Raw genomic sequence first — 20,296 nt, 5'->3', positions numbered from 1 at the left:
AGAAAGAAAAGTGGAGATATCATGACGGGGATGAATCGTATAACGATGGAGCGGAATAAAGCGATAAAAGATGAGTATGATAATTCAAATACCATAAATTAGATTGTTATTTCAGGGTGAAACTATTTTTGACAGAAAGGAAAAAGGTAAACCCGATATTGATTATACTGAGGGCTTAGCGGTTCCGCCACCTCCACCCCCCCCCCCTCAATTAATCTTTCATCATCATGATCATGTTGAATACTCTATAACGCAAACAATGACGTCAGTGAACATACAAATTTACTTCTTTGAGGAAAATAATTTTTCTGTTGATATACTGAAGATACAATAAAATCCTTTTTCATTTTACACTTACAGATCGGCACCCCCACTCAAAATCGTTCCCAGGGCCCTGAAGCTGCTCGCATATGACGTCACAAAAAACGATTAAAGTCTATGATGGATTTTTCTCAAACCATTACCAAATGTTAACTATTTTTGTTGTTGCTAATTTTACAATACCTTTTATTCCCTTTAAAACGAAATAACAGTCATTTTTAACTGCCTTTTATTATCAGGTCATGCTTACACCTTGACCGAGTTGGGTAAATGCAGGATATCAGTATTTATTTGTTTTTCTCCTCGGTTGCAACCCAGCTTTGTAGAGGTACACGATCTTCCGTCTTCCATCTTCATTTTGTGAACAACCATCAAAGGATTTTTTTTTGTTCTGCTTCGATCATAACCACCAGCATCCCTGCTTCCAGGGCCATGAACATCCACATTCATAAAACAATGTTATTTTATTTTACTTAAATTCTAGAGTTTTCCGTTATTAAAACAGAACAACCAGGCAGTTCATTCCCCCCCCCCCTTTATAGAAATTCGTCGCATACACATTGACTGATAAGTAGCAGAATAACTTTGCAAAAACGTAATGGATTTTCAGCAGTTATCGACACTCCGCTGCATGCACTTATTGGTATTTCAAGGATAATCTTGTTAAAACTGAGTCGTTTTATACTTGTACATAATAGAGGTGGTAAATTTTTCACTCCTCAAAAAAGTGAAAGCTCATTAGATATCGTTGTTTACAGAATTGATTAAAAAATATGCATTTGTGGTGGATGTGGTTCTATCAGGATTCTGACTTCTCAGTAGAGGGTAAACATTGAACAAATTTGAAGTTAGAATTCATTCATAACCAAATATCGCTGTCAAGGACATCTACATGAAACAATCACAAGAACATTTGAAAATTGGAACTATATGATAGCAATCTGCTTATCGAGGTAAGCCTCGTTTAATATAGCCTCCTTATAAACTGTCTTCCGTCTCTTCTAATTTATACTATAGTTTTGTAATAACGTATTGAAACTAAGTTACAGGGGCTTGCCTCCCGTACAAGCTTTTCTTTTCTTGGCAAGCCCATCCGTTCTGTTTATATAGCTATTATAGTCAAAGTTACTTTAGTTCGCATTAATTACCATTGTCTATACCTTCTAATTCTTATGCATTATTCCGATTGCTGTTGTACTTTAAATTTAACTATGTATTGTTTGATTTTGTTGTGCTTTGTGAATGGAAAATGAATAAATCTAAATCTAAAGTTAATACCATTTACAGTTTATAAAATAATCAAACTTAATCAAAATATTTTTACATCAGATCATGAGCAATTGTACTTACAACTGAATCAGATAATTGCAGTTATCGTTAACAAACGTGATGTTAACACTATATACAGAGAAAAGATCTTAATTGTTATTAAAATCTTTATAAAGAAATTATTTTTAGGCAGTATAACAAATTATCTTATTTCTCATATTCTTTCAAACGATTTGCTGACTATTTTTTCAACTGTGGATGTTTCTCAAATCACCTTTGCAAATTATTCTATACAGTAGGGTCAGAAAATGAAATTGACTGAAGATGTATAATCCACACATCAACACAAAGTAGGGAGCGTTTTGGTGTATTGCTTTTAAAGCAGAACGAGTTACATTAAAAATAGCCTTGTCATGTCCATTGCCAAAGTATAAAATACGTGTTGTTTGTTCGAGAACACATTCATTATAGGGCTATATTACTCTTATGATCGAGTTTGAATACATTCAGCAAGTTCAGTAATAATCCTACATCCTTTTGCTCGTAAAAGTGTATCGATACATTTATTTGTTTATTTATTTAGTTTTATTTCAGCATGGTAGCTTCATCACTGCTCGAAATACCGTTTTAGACGGGGACCCTTCATAACAGAAAACACATAATTACAAACATTTATATACATAATGAAGAGAAGAAAGTAAGAGTAAAACAAACAAGGTCAATTGCAATCACTATAGTCAGACTAAAAGGAGAACTCTGAACCGTCTTTGGTTTCGAATTCCTAATTGTGTTCAAGATTTACAAGATGAGAACAAAGTCCACATGACATTAAAACAAAACAAGACAAAAATCAGATAGCGCTCAGATTTCACGGAAACCAAGAACACGGGGGCTGCTGGAGAAAAAGAATGTTAAAGGGGGGGGGGGCAATTTCAAGTTGGGTAACATGTTTTAAGGGGAGGAGTGGTTGATGTCTATACTTATCTCGAAACCTAACACGAATTATCAGTTTTAATATAAAGAGTTCCATACAAATAATTAAGTTTAAGATGAATAACCGGATGGGGGAAAAAAAGAAGTGAAAAAACGCTAGCTACTTAAACCAAAACATAAAAAGAAAGAAAACAACGTCTAGCAATCGAAACAAATTGAACAATAAAATGGACGAAAAGAAAGTTGTACAAAGGTCGGGTTAAACATCCTCTGTAATTAAAAGCACTCCCTGGCACCATCCATATCCAGGTCGGAAGGGCATCCTAGGGTAAAATATAGTTTCCATTGTTAAGTTCATCTTCATGGTTATGTGTCGATCGTCACATCACTCTGCACGTTGAAGTCAGTCCGTTGATATCAAAAGATGTCTACCACAGCTCTCTCGGATCTACCCCGTCACCGGCTTGAAAGCGACGATGACTTCAATAGGAGGAGGTCGTATCCCGATCAGGGTTGCCAGCGGGCAAAGGATATCGTCGTCGTTGTGGTGGTGGTGGTCGCCGTCGGGGCGTTGGTTTTAGCCCTGGTAAGCCTCGCCAAACCAGGACATCTGGAGGTGGAATATGAACAGGAGTTCAACGGACAGAGTACGTCATGAACTTTCTAATATTTGTTTCTCAATTTTTTCATCATTGTTTGTACCAAAGATGATTATCATTTAAAAAATGTGTTTCAAACCAAACATGTGTGTGTGTATGTGTGGGTGTGCGTGAATGTGTGCACGCGCGTGTGCTTGAGAGGATGGGCTGGCAGGGTGGATGTATAGGTGTGTGTGTGTGTAATAGATATAACATTGGAGGGATAATTGTCGGTAAAGATTCATTCTTATTAGCACTTAAAAAAAATCAGTCAAATTGACTAAATCAATAGTCAGTTGGGTGCAACTGATATGTCTAGTCACATTTCTAGCGTATGTTCTAGTCAGGAATAGCTCTTTTATAGTGTAATGCGACAAGAAAATAGTGAAATATGACTAGAATAACAGTTTCACCCAGCTGACCCGAATAACTAGTCATTTTGACCGATTTTTATTCCAGCGATGAACCGTCGAGTCAAATTGCTAAGCCCTAATCACTATTATCACTGATGTTCGCATCCAAAGTAGGATCTCCATTAATCACTAGAGTAGAAAATCCCGGGTAGAAAATGTCAACGTAAATTATATTTTTTACATGTAGGCCAATTGTAGGATATCCTTATAAAACTCTTTGAAATTGTTCGATAATAAGCTCAATTCTTAGCTTTCTTGTTTTTTTTTATATTCCTTGAAGGTTTCCCGGGTGGTTTTCCTTGGTCCAACGATAGAGTATGGACATTTGCCATCGGTCATTATGGTATCAATCGAGAATATTTGTAAGTTTTTCTTTCATTTTGGTTGCATGTAATATAAATAGCACAGATGACTTTGCATATAATTAAGATATGTATATAAGTATGTATAAAATATGGCAAAGAATGTTGTATGATCATCTGCACAAAATGAATGAAAAATGAGAAGCAGTCCGATGAAAAGAAACATAACACTTAGTTAAGTAAGATTTTACCTACTGAAACATATAGCCCTTTCGAATATTATAGTAATAATAATAAGAATAAGCATTAATTTATATAGCGCAGCTTTTATATGGATATATTCAGCTGTGCTTGTTCAGAGCTCTTTTTACTTATGTCTACACAGCATATTTTCTTAACTAAAGAGATATGTTTTTAATTTTGATTTGAAGAGAGCCAAGGATGGAGAGCTTCTTATATCAATTGGCAGGCTATTCCATAGTTTGGGGGCAGCAAGTGCAAATGCACGATCACCCACTGATCAATAACTGATTTGTATTTTATTCCACAAAAATTTGTATCCATTTACAGGGACGAATCATCAGGCACTATAAAGGGCTACAATGTCGACATCATCAATGCTGGTAATTATTACTGCAAAAATATTTTCTTTCATTTCAGTAGCGTAGGCCTATTTCATAACTCAAGCGATATTGTTTTGAAATTATTAAAGGGGAAGTTCACCCTGAAGAAAAAATTGTTGTAAAAATGGCAGAAAATAATTTAAAAAATGTAAGTGAAGGTTTGAGGAAAATCCATTAAAGATTAAAAAAAATAGAATTTCAAGTTGTAGACTTTTGATGTCATAAACGAGCAGCTGTCCCATATGTTATACAAATAATTAATGTTTCTTAGTACAGTGGGCAGAATACCTCATGAGGTGAAATATAGAATTATCCATTCAACGAGGCATAGCCGAAATGAATGGGTCATTCATTTCATCTTTCACCGAATGAAGTATTCTGTCACTTGCACGAATGAAAATAAAATCTTTATTTGGTTTATGACACCTAAAAATGGGCTGAATGGTCAACATCAAACAACCAATCAAATGACAAGGATGATGCATGATTTTTTTTCAACTGGTTCGGGATGACTTATTTTGCTTTCGTTTTAGGAACGGGTGTAAAATAATGTGTCTATTGATATCCTGAAGATACAGTAAAATTCATTTTAAATTTTCTGAGAAAATGACATTTCATTTTTTTTAACCATAAGATATGTAGGAAAGCTGCTCGCATATGACGTCACAAATCGAAATTTAATTAAAATCCTAATAACATATTATTTTTTGACGGACTTTTGTCAAACCTTCGGCAATATTTTGTATTATTTTTTTTGCTGTTCTAACAACAGATTTTTTTGTCAGGATGAACTTTCCCTTTAATATTTAACTTCATGGAATATGATTAACACAGAATAAGAATACAAAATCACATGCCATTATAAAAGGGTATAACCTGGATTGTGTGGAGTATTTTACCAGTATTTTCTTTCCCTCGGAACTGATTAAAACAGGATGAGACCCTCAACTGATAATAAGGATGTTCAGTTTAGAATTTCAAACCAGGGAAGAAAAAAGGAAAAGGAAACTAACCCTAAAAAATTTGAAATAAAAGCGAGTGTGTCACCTCAATTGTCCTTTGGAAGCTTTCCAACATTTTATTTGATTATAAAACACCATTTTCCTTGATTACCCCCCCCCCCCTTATGATAATGGTGAGTTACTTGCGTATATGACAGTGGAGTAGGTCCACGAAATAACATTTTGAAAATTATTGCAGGGCACATGGGATAAATAAAATTCAAACAGACACAAGTATGTTATTGTGACCATGCTCATTGTCATACTGTTCAAGTCGAATCTACGTTGTCTCCTGCGTTCATTAATTTCTCTGCCGGGAATCGAACCCGGGCCCCCAGCTTTGAACGCCGCTGGGGGCCCGGGTTCGATTCCCGACGCGCCGGTACCATAACCACTAGACCACAGAAACGGGTTAGTGGCTAGGGCGACCCCGATCTGATTGAGAGTCAGATAGACATATTTTTGACATTATACCAATTATAATTTTCTTTGTCGGATGAAGGTTGGTTTTGAACAATGATAAGCCGCCATGCCTCAGCTGGATCAAAGGTATTGCTTTGATATAGCACACTTATGGGAGAAAGTATACAAAATGTATGAAGTTATACGTGTACAATAGCTTTTGAAACACTTTTATATAAATATTGTGTGAAAAAAATGGATGAAGAGAAGAGAACAATGGTAGGCGTAGCTTAAATATATATATATATATGCATATGTGTGTGTGTGAGAGAGTTTGTTTGTTTTTGTGTCATCGAGCGCCTTTGGAAAGTTGATTCATGATTTTGCCCCCCCCCCCATCCAAGTTTTTCAATCCCTCTCTATATATGGTTTAGAAAGATTATATGTTAAAATTGATGTATATTTTCTGTTACAATGAGATAGGTTTAAGTGGACTTCAGGGAATGGTCGTTCGCAGCAAGGGGGAGGGGGTCATATTCCCGATCAGCTGTTGTGAAAACACATTTTTTCCCCTTGACATTTCATGAAAACTATGAAAAATTTGCAAATGTGAGATGTGCACCAAATACTTTTATTACACTTATAAAAAAAAAGTAATCGCCCCATTGAGCAGTTCGGTCCGTTTACTCTATCTTTTTTATTACTTTTTTTCAAAAATAAGTTCGAGTCTTGCCCCCCCCCCCCGGATATATTATCTGCGTGTGGTAATGCAAAATGGCATGTCTGGAAATCCTACATTTTGAAAAGAGCATTTGACAGGGTCAGACTTTACCCCCTTTTCAACATTTTCTTTTATGGCGCCGGTGAAGTGCACAAATATGTGAGCCGCTCGGCAGTACGCCCCCCCCCCCTTTCGCCAAAAGCTGGATCCGCCTATGTGAAATGGTATGTTCTCCCAAATTATTTGATACCGCGTGGTATGTGTTAACTCTTGGATGACCAGGGGGTATTCTTTGCAGTGACGTAAATTTTGACTATCGCCAGAGTCAGGCATGACTGCAAAGAATATATCCAGATGCCAATGATAATTATCCTACATGCGTTAGTAAACAGATTTGCTAATCCCTTTTCAATGAAATTGACTTGAGAATTGATATTAATATGTGTTATTTAACATTTATAATGCAAATTACTGAAAAGATGTTTTGAAATGGATTTAAAGCAACTCTTTGGGATTATGACATCAAAGACAACTGGATTCATTCATTGCAGTTGTGCCTTAATTTGGCGCAAATCAAAATTTGAATCACTGCAAAGAATACCTCCTGTTCAAGCGTTAACACATACCACGTGGATGTGGTATAAAATTATTTGAGATAGTATCCTCTTTCCAGTCATGTTTACTCATCCTGACATGGTTTTTTTTCCTGAAAGTTGGGGATTTGTGAGGTGTCATTTTTTTTTACTCGAACTGTATGCATATACCATGCGTGTGAAGCAAACCCTATGTGCTATTGCAATTTATACAGACTTGATCTGTAAATCTAGGCAGATATTGCTCGTCGTACAATCGGCATTGTATGCCGGTCTACTGTATTTGATGAAGCAAATTTCGTTTTAATCAGTGTCGATCAAGCAGAATGGCATTGTCTTCCTTATACCCCATGCAGGGGAGAATTTGTACCACTTTGGTCAGAGAAAAGGAGTATTATCCTGTTATCTGGGCAGTACTCCCTGTACGCAGGCCTCACACTGTTCCGAAAACATAGTAATTGTTTGTTTGTTTGCATTTATTTCTGCGTTCAAAAACACAATACAAAATTATTTATAATTACAAAATACAAAATAATTCACACTATGAACAATGTGGTCATATTACATAATAAATACAAATAAGGATGTGAGTATAAATTAATCTTTTATACATGTAAACATATATATATAATGTAATAAATGAACGCAGGAGACCGCCATCGTGAGCGGTTAGGCTTGAATTGATGGCGGCCTCATAAAAGATAATAATAATAATCTATCATATTGCTGTAAATGGTAGCATGGATCCTTGTCAAATGATTGGCTGAAATATATTATTACCAGTAATTTATTTCACCTCAGAGGACAATTTAATAATGACTGGTAGTAATAGATAGTTCTATTTATCATATATGTATATATATATATATATATATATATATATATATATAGTATAGCAATAGGGTGGAGCGAGTTGCTTAGATTTTAGTTGTACAGACTGTTTCCCCCTGAGGGTTCATCAGCAACTAAATAAAATTTAATGTTGAACGAAATACGACGTGAAGCTCCTATATGTACATGTAGTTGAGCACTTTTCAGTGACTGCAGTTTTGTATAGTCATTATATATATATGTGTGTGTGTGTGTGTATAGTGTGTGTGTGTATGTGTGTGTGTGTAAAGTTATAAATAATATAGTCACAATACAAAATAAATCAAAAATACAGATGTATTTTTTATTTATTTTGTATTGTGACTATATTATTTATATCATGGATTATTTTGTATATTCTGTATGTAAACATATTTGAATTTTCCTTGCCTCGCCTACTAAAACCAGGCTCATACTCAAAATAAATAACATATTAGGATTACTGACATTATGAACCAACCAACAGTGAAATCGCACTATATACAATTTGTTTAAAACGTTGGAAAGCTGGAATGATCATATCTTTAAAACAACTTATTTTCAAAATGTGCATGACAAATGTGCCATACCAACAGCTTAGGTTTAATTATACCATTGTTTACAGAATGTACCACATACACCAAGATCAATCCCGATTTATAAAGTATTTATTCTAATCATCATACATTCATATTGCAATTTCCATCGCGCGCAGAGAAAAAAATATTGAATTATCCCAAATTATATTTAGATGAACATCAAACAACCTACTGCAAAATGCATTCCATTTACAGAATCAAACAGACAAAAACATATAAAAGAGAAGTGTGACATACCGGGAGCTGTAGGTAACGTTTGCGGTTATTTCCCAAATACATACCTTATTTTTCTTTTATGTCAGTTGTATGGATGGATGGTTGAATCATTCATAATATTTTTATCCCGTACTTCCTCCTTTATAAAGCAATCATTCATCCAAATGAAAACTAATCATGCTAATACAGATCAAGGACCTGCTAGATTCTTGCACAGATACATTAATGAAGGCTGTGAATGAGGAAACATAAACATATAGTAACTTGATTTATTTATTTATTTATTTATTTATTTATTCCATTCTCGTTAAAATATTTCCACAAGTATTACAAAAATGAATATTTATGTAAAAATCTTGAAATGTATACAATTAAACATAAAGAATGTTAATTTTACAGTAGATTACCAATTGAAAAGGATAACCTTTGGAAAAACTTACATGGCTTTGCAAAATAAAAGTTCTCAGAAATAAATCTACTTCGTGTAGCAATATTTTACATCAGAAAGTTACAGGGGTAAAAATAAAGAAGCAACGAGCAAAGATGCAAAGAAAAAATGTAAAATTTAAAAAGAAGAAAACAGTTGGGTTAATTACCATTGATACTTTGAAAATAAATTAAGTGTAGGCCATTTTTAAAACCTGAATAGAACTATAATACAGGGGCCGCGGAACGCGTTTTAAAGTGGGGGGAGGCTTAACCAAAAGTGGGGGGCTGACCATGCAAAAATCACAATAATATGGTTATTTTTACCTTATTGTACATGGTTTTGGGAAAAAAATTATTACTCACGGGCCGTGCAAACGGGGGGGGGGCTGGGTGGGTTTCAGTCCCCCCCCTCTCCTTTTTTTCTCCAATATCGTGTACAAAACGTAAAAATGACCATCTGAATTTTTCTTTCATTGCCAGCCCTCCCCCCCCCCCCACTTTTGGCTTAGCCTCCCACTTTCAAACCCGTTCTGTGGCACCATAGGAATATGTGAATTAAAAAAATGCCCTATAGGCCTCCCCTTTTGAATATATATAATCAGTATATTTCAGAAATTGTATTAACATTGATTAATAATGAATTTAATCGCCTGTGATATTATACCAAATATTCCCATATAATCTTTGAATGAAGAAAAATAGGGGTAAATGTACTACATGTCAAATATGTTGGAATTTACAATAACTCTAGTGCCATTACACTAAAGGAATATTTGAACTATTTATACACAGTTAATTAGAAGATAAAGGTAAACGGATTAAGAATTATACATGTAGTTTATATAGACTATTATACTAACATTATGTCTGTAGAAATTACAATACACTACAAGCATCTGGATTGCTAGCTATTTTTGTAATTTCCAAAGGTAATCTATAGCATAAATATAGGTTATATTGAATGTAAATTTTGAATTACTGAATCCTGCAATACTCAAGAGAAGTTTAAGGACATCCCTTCTGCAAATCAATGAGGTTACAAAGCGATATCAATCTAACCATAATCAAGTAGGAATTCTATGGTAATCTACACTGTTCTTAATGATTTAAAGAAAAATGAAGGACGACATCAAAACCTGGTGACAGAAACTGTCATGCGATAGTGAACAAGCATGGTTATTACCAAAGTAATGTATCCAATGGGACAATATTTCCATAGACATGATGTAGTTTTTTCATTTTTTGAGATCCAAAGCCGGCTTTGGATCAGGAAAACACTTGAAAGATTATCTACTGAGTCAAAAAGCCAGCAAGCTGGTTTGTTTTCCCCAAGAGACTGAGATACAATGTCTTTGTACCCAACAATATCCTGGTCACCATTTCATCAAGCTTGTCAGAACTGTCAATTTGTCATTCCCTGACATTTACCAGACTAACCAAAGTCAAGGATATCACGGAAATTGTCAGAGCTGACAACTTTCATGAAACATACCTCTCGATTTCAAGAATATGGACGAGTTTGGTGTTAAAGTAAAGAAACCAAAATGGGTTTAGAGTTTAAAAAATCCGTATAAATATGCAGCAAATATGTCGCCTCTGTATCTTAAGGTTATGTCAGGATTAGAATGAGAGATCTGGACCAAGATCGGGCATGTCCGGTATGTCCCTTATTTCTGATCTTTCAAGATGAGGAAGATGCCCAAATGGAGCAACTGCACCAGAATATAATAGTTGCTGTTCGTTAAGAGATGATTGGGATGCACCATTTACAGTAGGTGATCCCTGAGCATTAGGAGCAGGAGAACAAATGGGAAAAGAGACAGGTTCGAGAGAAATCTGAAAAGGAGCAGTTGAATGTTCAACAGGGGCTGTTGATTGTCGATGATGCAAGTCATCTGCAATGGTTTGTGGAGAGGTGAAGCTAGATGCATTAAACCGTCTGGTAGTTTCGGGGGTTGGGCTATCAACTGATTGTGATCTTGCTTCAGATCCGCTCAAAGTCGTTGAAATTGAGCGAGCCCTTCGCACCTGTAATGGCTGCCCCATCGGTCTTGTGCCAATACCCACTGGTCCTTGGTAGATGGTGGATACCTCAGGCTCGCTTTGCAGTTCTTGAGCAGGACGTGAAACACCAAATTGATGCTGGATGTTCAAACTCTGCGTATTCCCAACAGAGTAAGGTTGTAGGGAAAATCCTCGCGCTGCTTCCTCGCGAGCTTGGTGGCCCTGATCATTAGCTGATCTAGTTAATGGCGCTGGCGTCTGTCTCCCTGGAGCAGATTGTTCCATGTTTTCTACAGCGCCTCGTGTAGGCGCGCGCAAAGCCATATGCGGTGGATGCATCTGTCGCACATCATCTTCAACTTTGGATAAGTCTCGATTCATTGCATTAATCTGTTCTGATGTGATAATCTGCAAGGCCCCTTGAAGACATCCCAAAACCGTGACTAGGTCAGTTCCATGGGCATTCGGTTCCCTTCCGATTTTATCAACAAGATGCAGCGCATCATCTGACTTTTTGTTCATCTTCTGTATCTCTTCACCTATGCCTCGGACTTTACTAATTTTGCCATTAAAAAGCCTATCCCTGTGGTTCACTTCTTTCTGCATTTTCTGCTTTATTTGACTAATAATTGCTTGATGTTTCACAATCATTTGTTGAATGAATGCCTTCTTTCTGTTCTCTGTGGTCATGATAACTGCATTTGTTTTAGTAAGCATTTCTTTGATCAATCGCTGCCTGTGCTTTAGCTGATCAGTAAGTATCTCAACAATACCTGACATCTCCGTGACCGCTTCGCCTAACGGACTAACCCTGTTCTTGTGGGATACACAATTCCCAAATGTAGAACAGAGCAAACAAACGGGGATCTTACAAACTCGGCAGAAATACTTCAGCAGCTCTCCCGCGTGTTGACGGCACATCTTGAAAGTCGCATTTTCGTGCTCAGTTTTCCGAAGTTTCTCCTTCCCCACCATGAGATCGTCGACTTTCACCACGAAATGATCTCTCGTATCTGTTAGCCTTCTGTGTACTCTACTGCACTGCTCACAGAATAACTGACCACAGTTTTGGCAGTAGTCCGACGCTGGAACACGGGCCGATTCCTCGCTTGCCGAGCATATCTCACAGCAATACTCGCTCTCCGCAAATTTTCTTTTTCGTTTCTCAAAAGTGTCTAGTATTTCCTTAATCCGATTTGCACGAAAGTCTGCTTTTAAACCCGAAACTCCACTCTCTGGCAACTCAGTTACTACACGACAGTATGAGCACTTAATGACTGGGTAATCAATTTCATCGGATTCAGAATCCGAGTCCATTAATTCGCGAGTTGACAATCTATGACTGCGTTTCAGGCAATCCTCACAAAAACTGTGCAAGCAATCAAGGACCCGAGGGTTATTCAGTCGTTCCTGGCATATAGCACACTGGATTTGATCCTCGAGCTCACTAACCATTTGGTTATTTTCCACAAAATATGATTTTTGGCCAACAGACGTTGACGCCATGATTGCAATTGAATACACTTCTGGTATGCAAGGAAATTAAAGCATTGATCAGGAACTTGTCATGCATGTCATAACGTAGACGAACTTTGATACAGCTCTAGCCTCGAACTAGACGCTAGTAGTGATTTATTATTACAAGGGGTATGGTATATCCCCTTTAATGTATAGAGTCGATACAGACCAGAAATTTAATTTTTCAAAGTCGATTCTCACACTGGCCTTATTATATAGATGCTAACTGTCTTTATGAGACTAGTAATTGTTTGTTCACAATGATAAGAATATAACATGAATGAGACAATTTGCACCTGGGGAGATAATGGGGAAATGTGAAAATTTGTGTGTAACAGAGTAGTCACATTTTACTTTGTAGCAACGACTTACGTTGCCAATTTAGGATCGCCATAGAAAGTAAATGTTGACTTTTCATAACTTCCTCATTTCGAAACCGACTTTGATGTTTTTTTTTAATTGTTGCACTGTATATCCTTCATTCTCAATCAATTCATTTCCTAAGCGTTTTCTTTTCCTTTGACCAAATGGGTAAGGATGTCCCGAATGAATGTATGAGACCTCAAAATCCCATTATTTACTGGCATAATATTCTCTGCTTGATCATACACACCATGATATCATACTGTTCATTCTAATAGTCATCCGCCTTTGAATTTTGAATCGGAAGGTATTTGAAGTGGTTTGTCTGTTTTGAATAACGTTTATCATATCCATGTTAACAGTGTGTTCAAAGTACAATGGAAATGGGATTTGACACACATAGAGAATATGAAATATGTACATATACACAGCGTGTATAAAATGAGAAAGAGAGTGGGGGTGAAGGAGGGCAAAGGGGTTGTAGGGACAGGAGTGCATGGGGGGTGAGGGGGGCACAGACTTGCAGATAGGGAGTATCATGGTGGAGGGAAAATTCTGGCAGAGGACTATGACAAATTAAAACCGATGATGTAAAATATATTAGGATAAAAAATAAAGTACATCACTATCTGTGTTTACAAAGCATTGGGGAGTTTGATGATTTGCAGATATGGAGAACACTCGCAAAAAAAGAATAATGAGTAAAAATGCTCCATGGGGGTAATTATGTGTAGGACCAACATTGGGCATTTCTTTTGGGCATTTGTATTTATCCAATGTTATGAGAATTGTAATTGCTGCGTATTTTGTAACCTTACTGGACAATATGCTTCCCGCATTGGGTAACATACAGCCCCGAAGTGGTTGGACACATAATTACCCTCGTGCTGATTTGGTTACAATTTTACCCAATATTTTTACAGTGAAGTGACAAAAAAGCCCGCAATAAAGTAAGGGTGGGTTAAGATCAAATTTCCTTCATGTTTGTTGGTATATAAACGTAAAAATCTTTAATGGGTGGTGGCATTTTTACCGTAAACCCTAATATCGGGTCTTAGAAAGAATTATTTTACTTTTAAACGATATCAAGACCCATTGTAAAACCATTTTGAACTAAGTTTTAAATTGTCATGTGCTTCATGAATCTATTTCGAAAATATGACCAATTACGATATTACAAATTTGAAAGAAAAACACATAAAAGTATATTTCATTATGATGAAAACATGGTCTACAAGTGCTTTTGGTCATGATCATGAAATAAATGATTTTGTTTAGGTTTGTTGATGTACAGCTGTATACTATTCGGTCAAAGTAATCATGGTAACCAATCTCTTAGTGAATACGTGTATATACGTGTCATACCGATAAAAATAATATCAACCCGAATTCTGCTAAATTTAAAAAAATGAGTTGGTCGATTGTGACATTTTTTTTTTTGGGGGGGGGGCGTTTGAACACATAGTCACCATTATTTTGCCCAATCCTTCAATCCTATTGAAGAGTGTAGCGTGAGCGAGTGGGGTAATGGCGGCTTAACGGGCTGCTGCCCTCTGACTTTTCTAGGGGCTACTCTCTAACTTGATACAATTTGCATGATCGAATGCTTGAGGATGACGATAATAATAATGATAATACACTGCATGCAAAGACGAAGTTTAATAACAGCCCGGTATCTATATAATACTTCTCTGGTGTAGACATATTATGTCCACACCAGAGAAGTTTTGAAACAACACCGGTTTGGCATCATACCGATGTTGTTTCAATACTAATTGGGGTTGTATATTAACCTATCTGGTATTAGACCAAAACCAAACTGGTGTTGCTTAACACTTCTCCTGTGTGGACATATATAGGTTCCGGTGTTAGTGCTAAATCAACATTTTATTTCTTGCAGTGTAATAGGCATTATGATAATAATAATAATAATAAAAATAACAATAATAATAACAACAATAATAATAATAATGACAATTATAATAGTGATAATAATGATGATAATAATGATAATAACAACAGCAACAATGATCATAATAACTCTTATTTACCCAGGGTAGCCACACTCAGCTGTAAGCTGTTTTCCCAGCGGACTATGCGTAGCGTAATATTTGTTGTTGACGTTCGATTTCCCTTTTCTTTCATAACAGTTTGTAATATTGCCAACAAGAATTGCCAGTTGATATACGATGACTATGAACGATGTTGGTCTTCTACTGCTGGCAACAGACCACGGGGTGGCGAGGGACTTCTAGGTCGTTGGTACGATGCATGTACAGGTAAATAATAATATATTTTTAAAGCAAATATACTTCATTTGTTAAATGCCAGCATATTTACAAAACATAACCTAGGATACATTTTATATAAACAAACAGAAACAGCGTGTGCATATAAGAAATGAGCAATTTGGAAATGCAAGGATCATACACGATTCAGCAATGGAAGTTAAAAAAAAGGCCAAATTGGTAAAGATGATAAACACAAAATATGAAAAAAAATCCAGTAAATCTCAGATGATTATTATTTATTTTTTTTTCCTGCACACAAAGAATTGGTTTATAACTCTTAACTTGGTATCAAACGCAGATATGCACCTCCAATTGGTTAAATATCGAGTTGCAAATTGCTAGAAACGGTCTGGAAAAGCAAATTTCGAATTGCAACCATAATCAGCTGACTTTGCCATTGGGATATTAGGTCCTGAATTAGGGATTCACCTTGTGAAAAGGGGGTATTACTTCTCGTAATTGGAATCGATGTTTATGTCTTACTTGGATAATTCATTAACTTGGCTGATTCTGTTGAGGGGGAAATTTATACAGAAATGACCATAGATGAAATAACCATTTGGTCAGCATGTGATGACTTCTTATTTTGCAATACCATCTGTGAAACAAGTAAAAAAAGTATTCATCTCAATATTTCTATAGATGTATTGCATTTTTGACATTTTCTATTTTTATGTTTGTTTGCTTGTGTTATCTTTTTCAACGTCTTCTGAGACTGTAATTCAACTCAACAAGACTGATATTCTATCCGGTGGACATTGTCTTTTGGGGGTTATACAGACCTATGATGTTTAGATTGAAAGAATATCCTTATACAGTTTTCACATCATACTTGTATAGCTAATTATAAGGGTGTTTTACACTTTGTCGTCTCTAAATAGGTTGGGGAATCAACTACGACCGATCTAGGACTTTCGCATTCACCAAATCGTACAGTAAAACGCCAGGAGTGGGGATATATGTAGCGAATGCAACAACAAACTTTGATTGGACGAACCTGAGCGGGCGCACTATCGGTTTCATGAACGGATTTTCGAGCGATGAGCACTGCTTGGCACGTTACGCTGATGATCTCATACAGGTAGGCTAATCTGAAGGTTTGAATTGTTAGGTCAGAGGATCGACTCCACTGGAGCTTCCCAATAAAAACGAGAACAGACAGCGCATCGAGGCCTGCTTCGGTTCATATATCATTTAAATCGTTTCCAACTTATATTCATTAACATAATAACTCTGGAGTTCTGTAATAGTTTCCTGAATTCACTATATGTCCGGTGCTTATATAAGAAAATTTCTTGGTTAACCATTTAATTAGGTTTCTTCTTCTCACAGAAATGTCCTCGGTTGTGGACAGAAAAATACTAACGATATTCAAGGAGCTTGCGATATTAAAAAAAGTCCTTCACTTCCATCATCAAATTTTGTATGTGGGTGTGTGTATATAATTGGTTCAATAGGACGGTGTGTGTATTGGTTGGAGGTGGGGTGGATCCATAAGGGTAAGATAAATACGAGTGTGGGATGGGGGTTATCGGTAAGAGTATGTGCGTGAGTGTGTGAGAGTGTGTTTTTATGTGTGAGGGTGTGCTGAGGGAATGCAGTGTATGAGTGCTTTACAGATACCATTGCCATGATCTAGTAGTCGAAACTTTCTCGAAAGCGGCCTATAAAGGTCCTGATCTAATTGTTTACCGATAAAGAACTTGAGTCTTTGGGGAAGGCATTTTCTCTAAACATGAACATGTGATGCATTATTGGAATCAATGTGTGCGCGTGAATTATTTTCAAATCAATGAATGCGTTTGTTTTCGTGTAAAAGAATGCCACCAATTTACTAAGACGAGACTCGGGGCTCGAAAATCTAACATGTCTAACTCACTGATCAGCCTGTAAATCTATCGTGTTGTGGAATTACAGATATACAACGCCGTCCATTGATATTATAGTCATTTTTCTTTTCTTATTATCCAAATGATAACCCATACTATGACAGGCATCGCATAACCTACAAAGCTGCACATCCTTTTTGCTTCCTTCATCCATAGGGTTCCAAGCTGTCTGCATCAGCCAATCAGATAATCTACTATCAGACGCTTGAAGAGCTGGTAGCAGCCGTCATCAATAGAGATGTTAGTATGCCAAAATGTCATAATCGTATCTACGCTGTATCAGTCTTTGGATTTGAAAATAAGAATATCATAATGAAATGAATTTCGTTGAATTGTATAGAGACTTGTACAGTATGAAAACAAATATCGGAGCATATTTAGTTGTTAGTGAAGATGGACTCATCCCATCACATTTTCAATACCGAAAATCAGTTTACCTATAAACAATCCGAATCGCTCATTCGAGAACTTCATTTGATTCTTCTATCTATTTTTGTTGCGTCTAAATACAATTCATTATCCTACTTATCAGTTTTACCTAACTTAATACTTCTAAAGTGATCACAATGCACAAACCTTCAAATTTTTAAAGCTGATTGATTTTATCTATTTATTTTTATTCATTTTAATTATTGATTTACGTATATTCATTAATTAATTTATTTATTTATCTAAAAAAAATCATAAAAAATCTAGGACATAATGTTACTTAGATGGCTTGTGTCTGGCAGTGTGCTCACGATCGACCAAAAAAGCGCATTGCAGCTATTTTCAAGAGCATTTTACATCTACCGTTGCATTAAGACATAATCAGCATATAGGTCTTCTGTGGACAGTGTTTTATATAAATTATGATGTTTATCATTTGTTTATTTATATATTTATTTATTGTTTTCAACAATTTTTCATTTAAAATTATGTATTGATTCGATTATTTTGTTAATCTATTCATTCCAAGGCCGATTTTTTTTGGGGGGGTATGGTAATAGTCTCATACTCTCATACACATTTAAGTCACACTGAAAGCAGGAGAAACCATTATTCATAATATCGATCCCTTGTTTCATCCCTAGGTAGACGCTGCATTCTGCTATGGTGAACCGTTATTGAGCCAGCTGAAGCTTGTAACCCCGTCAAGCTTCCCGAACCGATGTGCCCTTGGAGGGTTTGGCATGATGACCCGGAAGGACAACACCGCTTTCGTGACATGGTGGAACGATGCCTTCGACAAACTTGTCAACACCCATCAGTACAGGATGATATGTCAGGATCTGAAGGAAGCACATGGTATTTATATCAACAAATTTGTTTTAACAAGTGCACGCATTGTTACAAAGAATGCGTATAGCATTTCTATTAATGACTGTTAATGACTGTTAATTTTAGAGAAGGATAAATGAGAACAATTCGTTAAGTGTCTTAGCCGTGGCTGTAGGTGCCGTGGCTGAGGAATGAACCATAGACCTGCCGAATTTATATTTCCGCTTGAACACCTAAAAATCACTCCTAAAGACAACGCAGAATGATTGCCTTTTGTCCAACTACTATTTTGACAAGTTTGTGAACTTTAGTGTTTAGAAACAAGATATATACTTTACAACAAATCGATCTCTACTTCTCCAGCCACACACAATTGCAAAATTTTGGGACAAGTTATACCCTAAACTAAGCAACACAACCTTTCCTACCTTGGTCTATTTCCTCTAGACACATCTTTACATGACAAAAAATAAAAGAAGAAAATCGTTGTAATTTTGTTTATGAATAAAATACTTTACTGAAGTATATTTGCTGAAACATACTTCTTCTTTCTCTTCTCTCTATAGGCCACATCCCCGGTCAAAATCCAGATGAAATATGTCTGTAATCGAGGAAGAAATGGCGCGAAGATCCAGGCCACTATACAGACTGCAGACCGAGTTCACCCCAAACATAGCAACATTATTTGGACCGTTTGAAACAAAAATCAACAATAAGCATAAGATTTAATGTGGAACTTCTTTAACTCAAATTTGTGAGAAAGATCTATTTTTAGAATCAGGAAGTTTTCAACCCATTTTATACTTATCACTTTTATTGGTTGATATACTTCTCAAAATAAAATACCTTCATCATTCAAAAGACCTAATCACCATTAGAGAACAAGGTAGTAGCAATTATTGAGGATTTCCTTTCTAAATTAGAAAAGTTCTACCCCCCCCCATCTTTTCCCTCTCCATAAAAAAGGTTTGGTCGGATGTGCACTCATGTTAGTAATAATAAATAATAACTTCCCTGGCGTTCATCAGGGATCCGTTCTACTCCCACTTTTATTATGAACAATTTGAATAGCTCATCCTCCATTTCCATCTTTATCAGACTCGTTATTATACCGTATATTGGAGTAGGGGTGTCTAACCTTAAAAAAATAAAAAGTATATTTCTAACTGTTTTTCTAAATATTTATGGTGTTTTTACAATATCTAAAATGCATTTGCAGCGTTTACTAAATCTAGTTTATTTTAACATTCGTAAAAAACAATGGGCATATACGCGGGCTGTGTGTGCGGAAGTACACATAAATTAAAATGTTCGAGATGTTTAACGTGTCGTTTGTTGAGCACATTTGTTAAGATATTATTCAATACTCAAGTTTCTTCACCTTCAATGTGGCAAATAAGCGATCCTTGAAAATCAAATTAAAATATTTTTAAAAACATGTTCTCGTACGGCTTCTTTGTGTTTGAGTTGAGTTGGAATGCATTTTTGATGCCGTTAATCTTCATTCCCCTTTGCACACATTTTATATATCATAATTATGTCTTATTCAGACAAAAAAAAAATCATTTCATTTTGCATAGAAAAACTAGTTGAACACATTTCTATTGGGTACCAATTTATCGCACCTGTGTAGAGAGTGGCAAATGTGAATAGACGTGTTGT

At 36.0% G+C, this 20,296-nt stretch overlaps 1 protein-coding gene across 1 annotated transcript; it reads left to right on the top strand.

The window, feature by feature from the left end:
* The first annotated feature begins 2,855 nt into the window (after positions 1–2,855).
* LOC121414050 (arginine-binding periplasmic protein-like) lies at positions 2,856–20,072 on the top strand. The gene is made up of 8 exons (XM_041607095.1): positions 2,856–3,170; positions 3,855–3,936; positions 4,447–4,499; positions 15,345–15,473; positions 16,367–16,566; positions 17,531–17,614; positions 18,448–18,661; positions 19,201–20,072. The coding sequence occupies exons 1-8, from the start codon at positions 2,948–2,950 to the stop codon at positions 19,239–19,241; spliced, it is 1,026 nt and encodes a 341-aa protein (XP_041463029.1). The 5' UTR covers positions 2,856–2,947; the 3' UTR covers positions 19,242–20,072.
* The last annotated feature ends 224 nt before the right edge of the window (positions 20,073–20,296 follow it).

This window comes from Lytechinus variegatus, chromosome 4 (genome assembly GCF_018143015.1).
Source record: "Lytechinus variegatus isolate NC3 chromosome 4, Lvar_3.0, whole genome shotgun sequence".
NCBI classification, from domain to species: Eukaryota; Metazoa; Echinodermata; class Echinoidea; order Temnopleuroida; family Toxopneustidae; genus Lytechinus; species Lytechinus variegatus.
The sequence above is the reverse complement of the archived record's forward strand: the minus strand, read 5'-3'. Positions and strand labels throughout refer to the sequence as shown.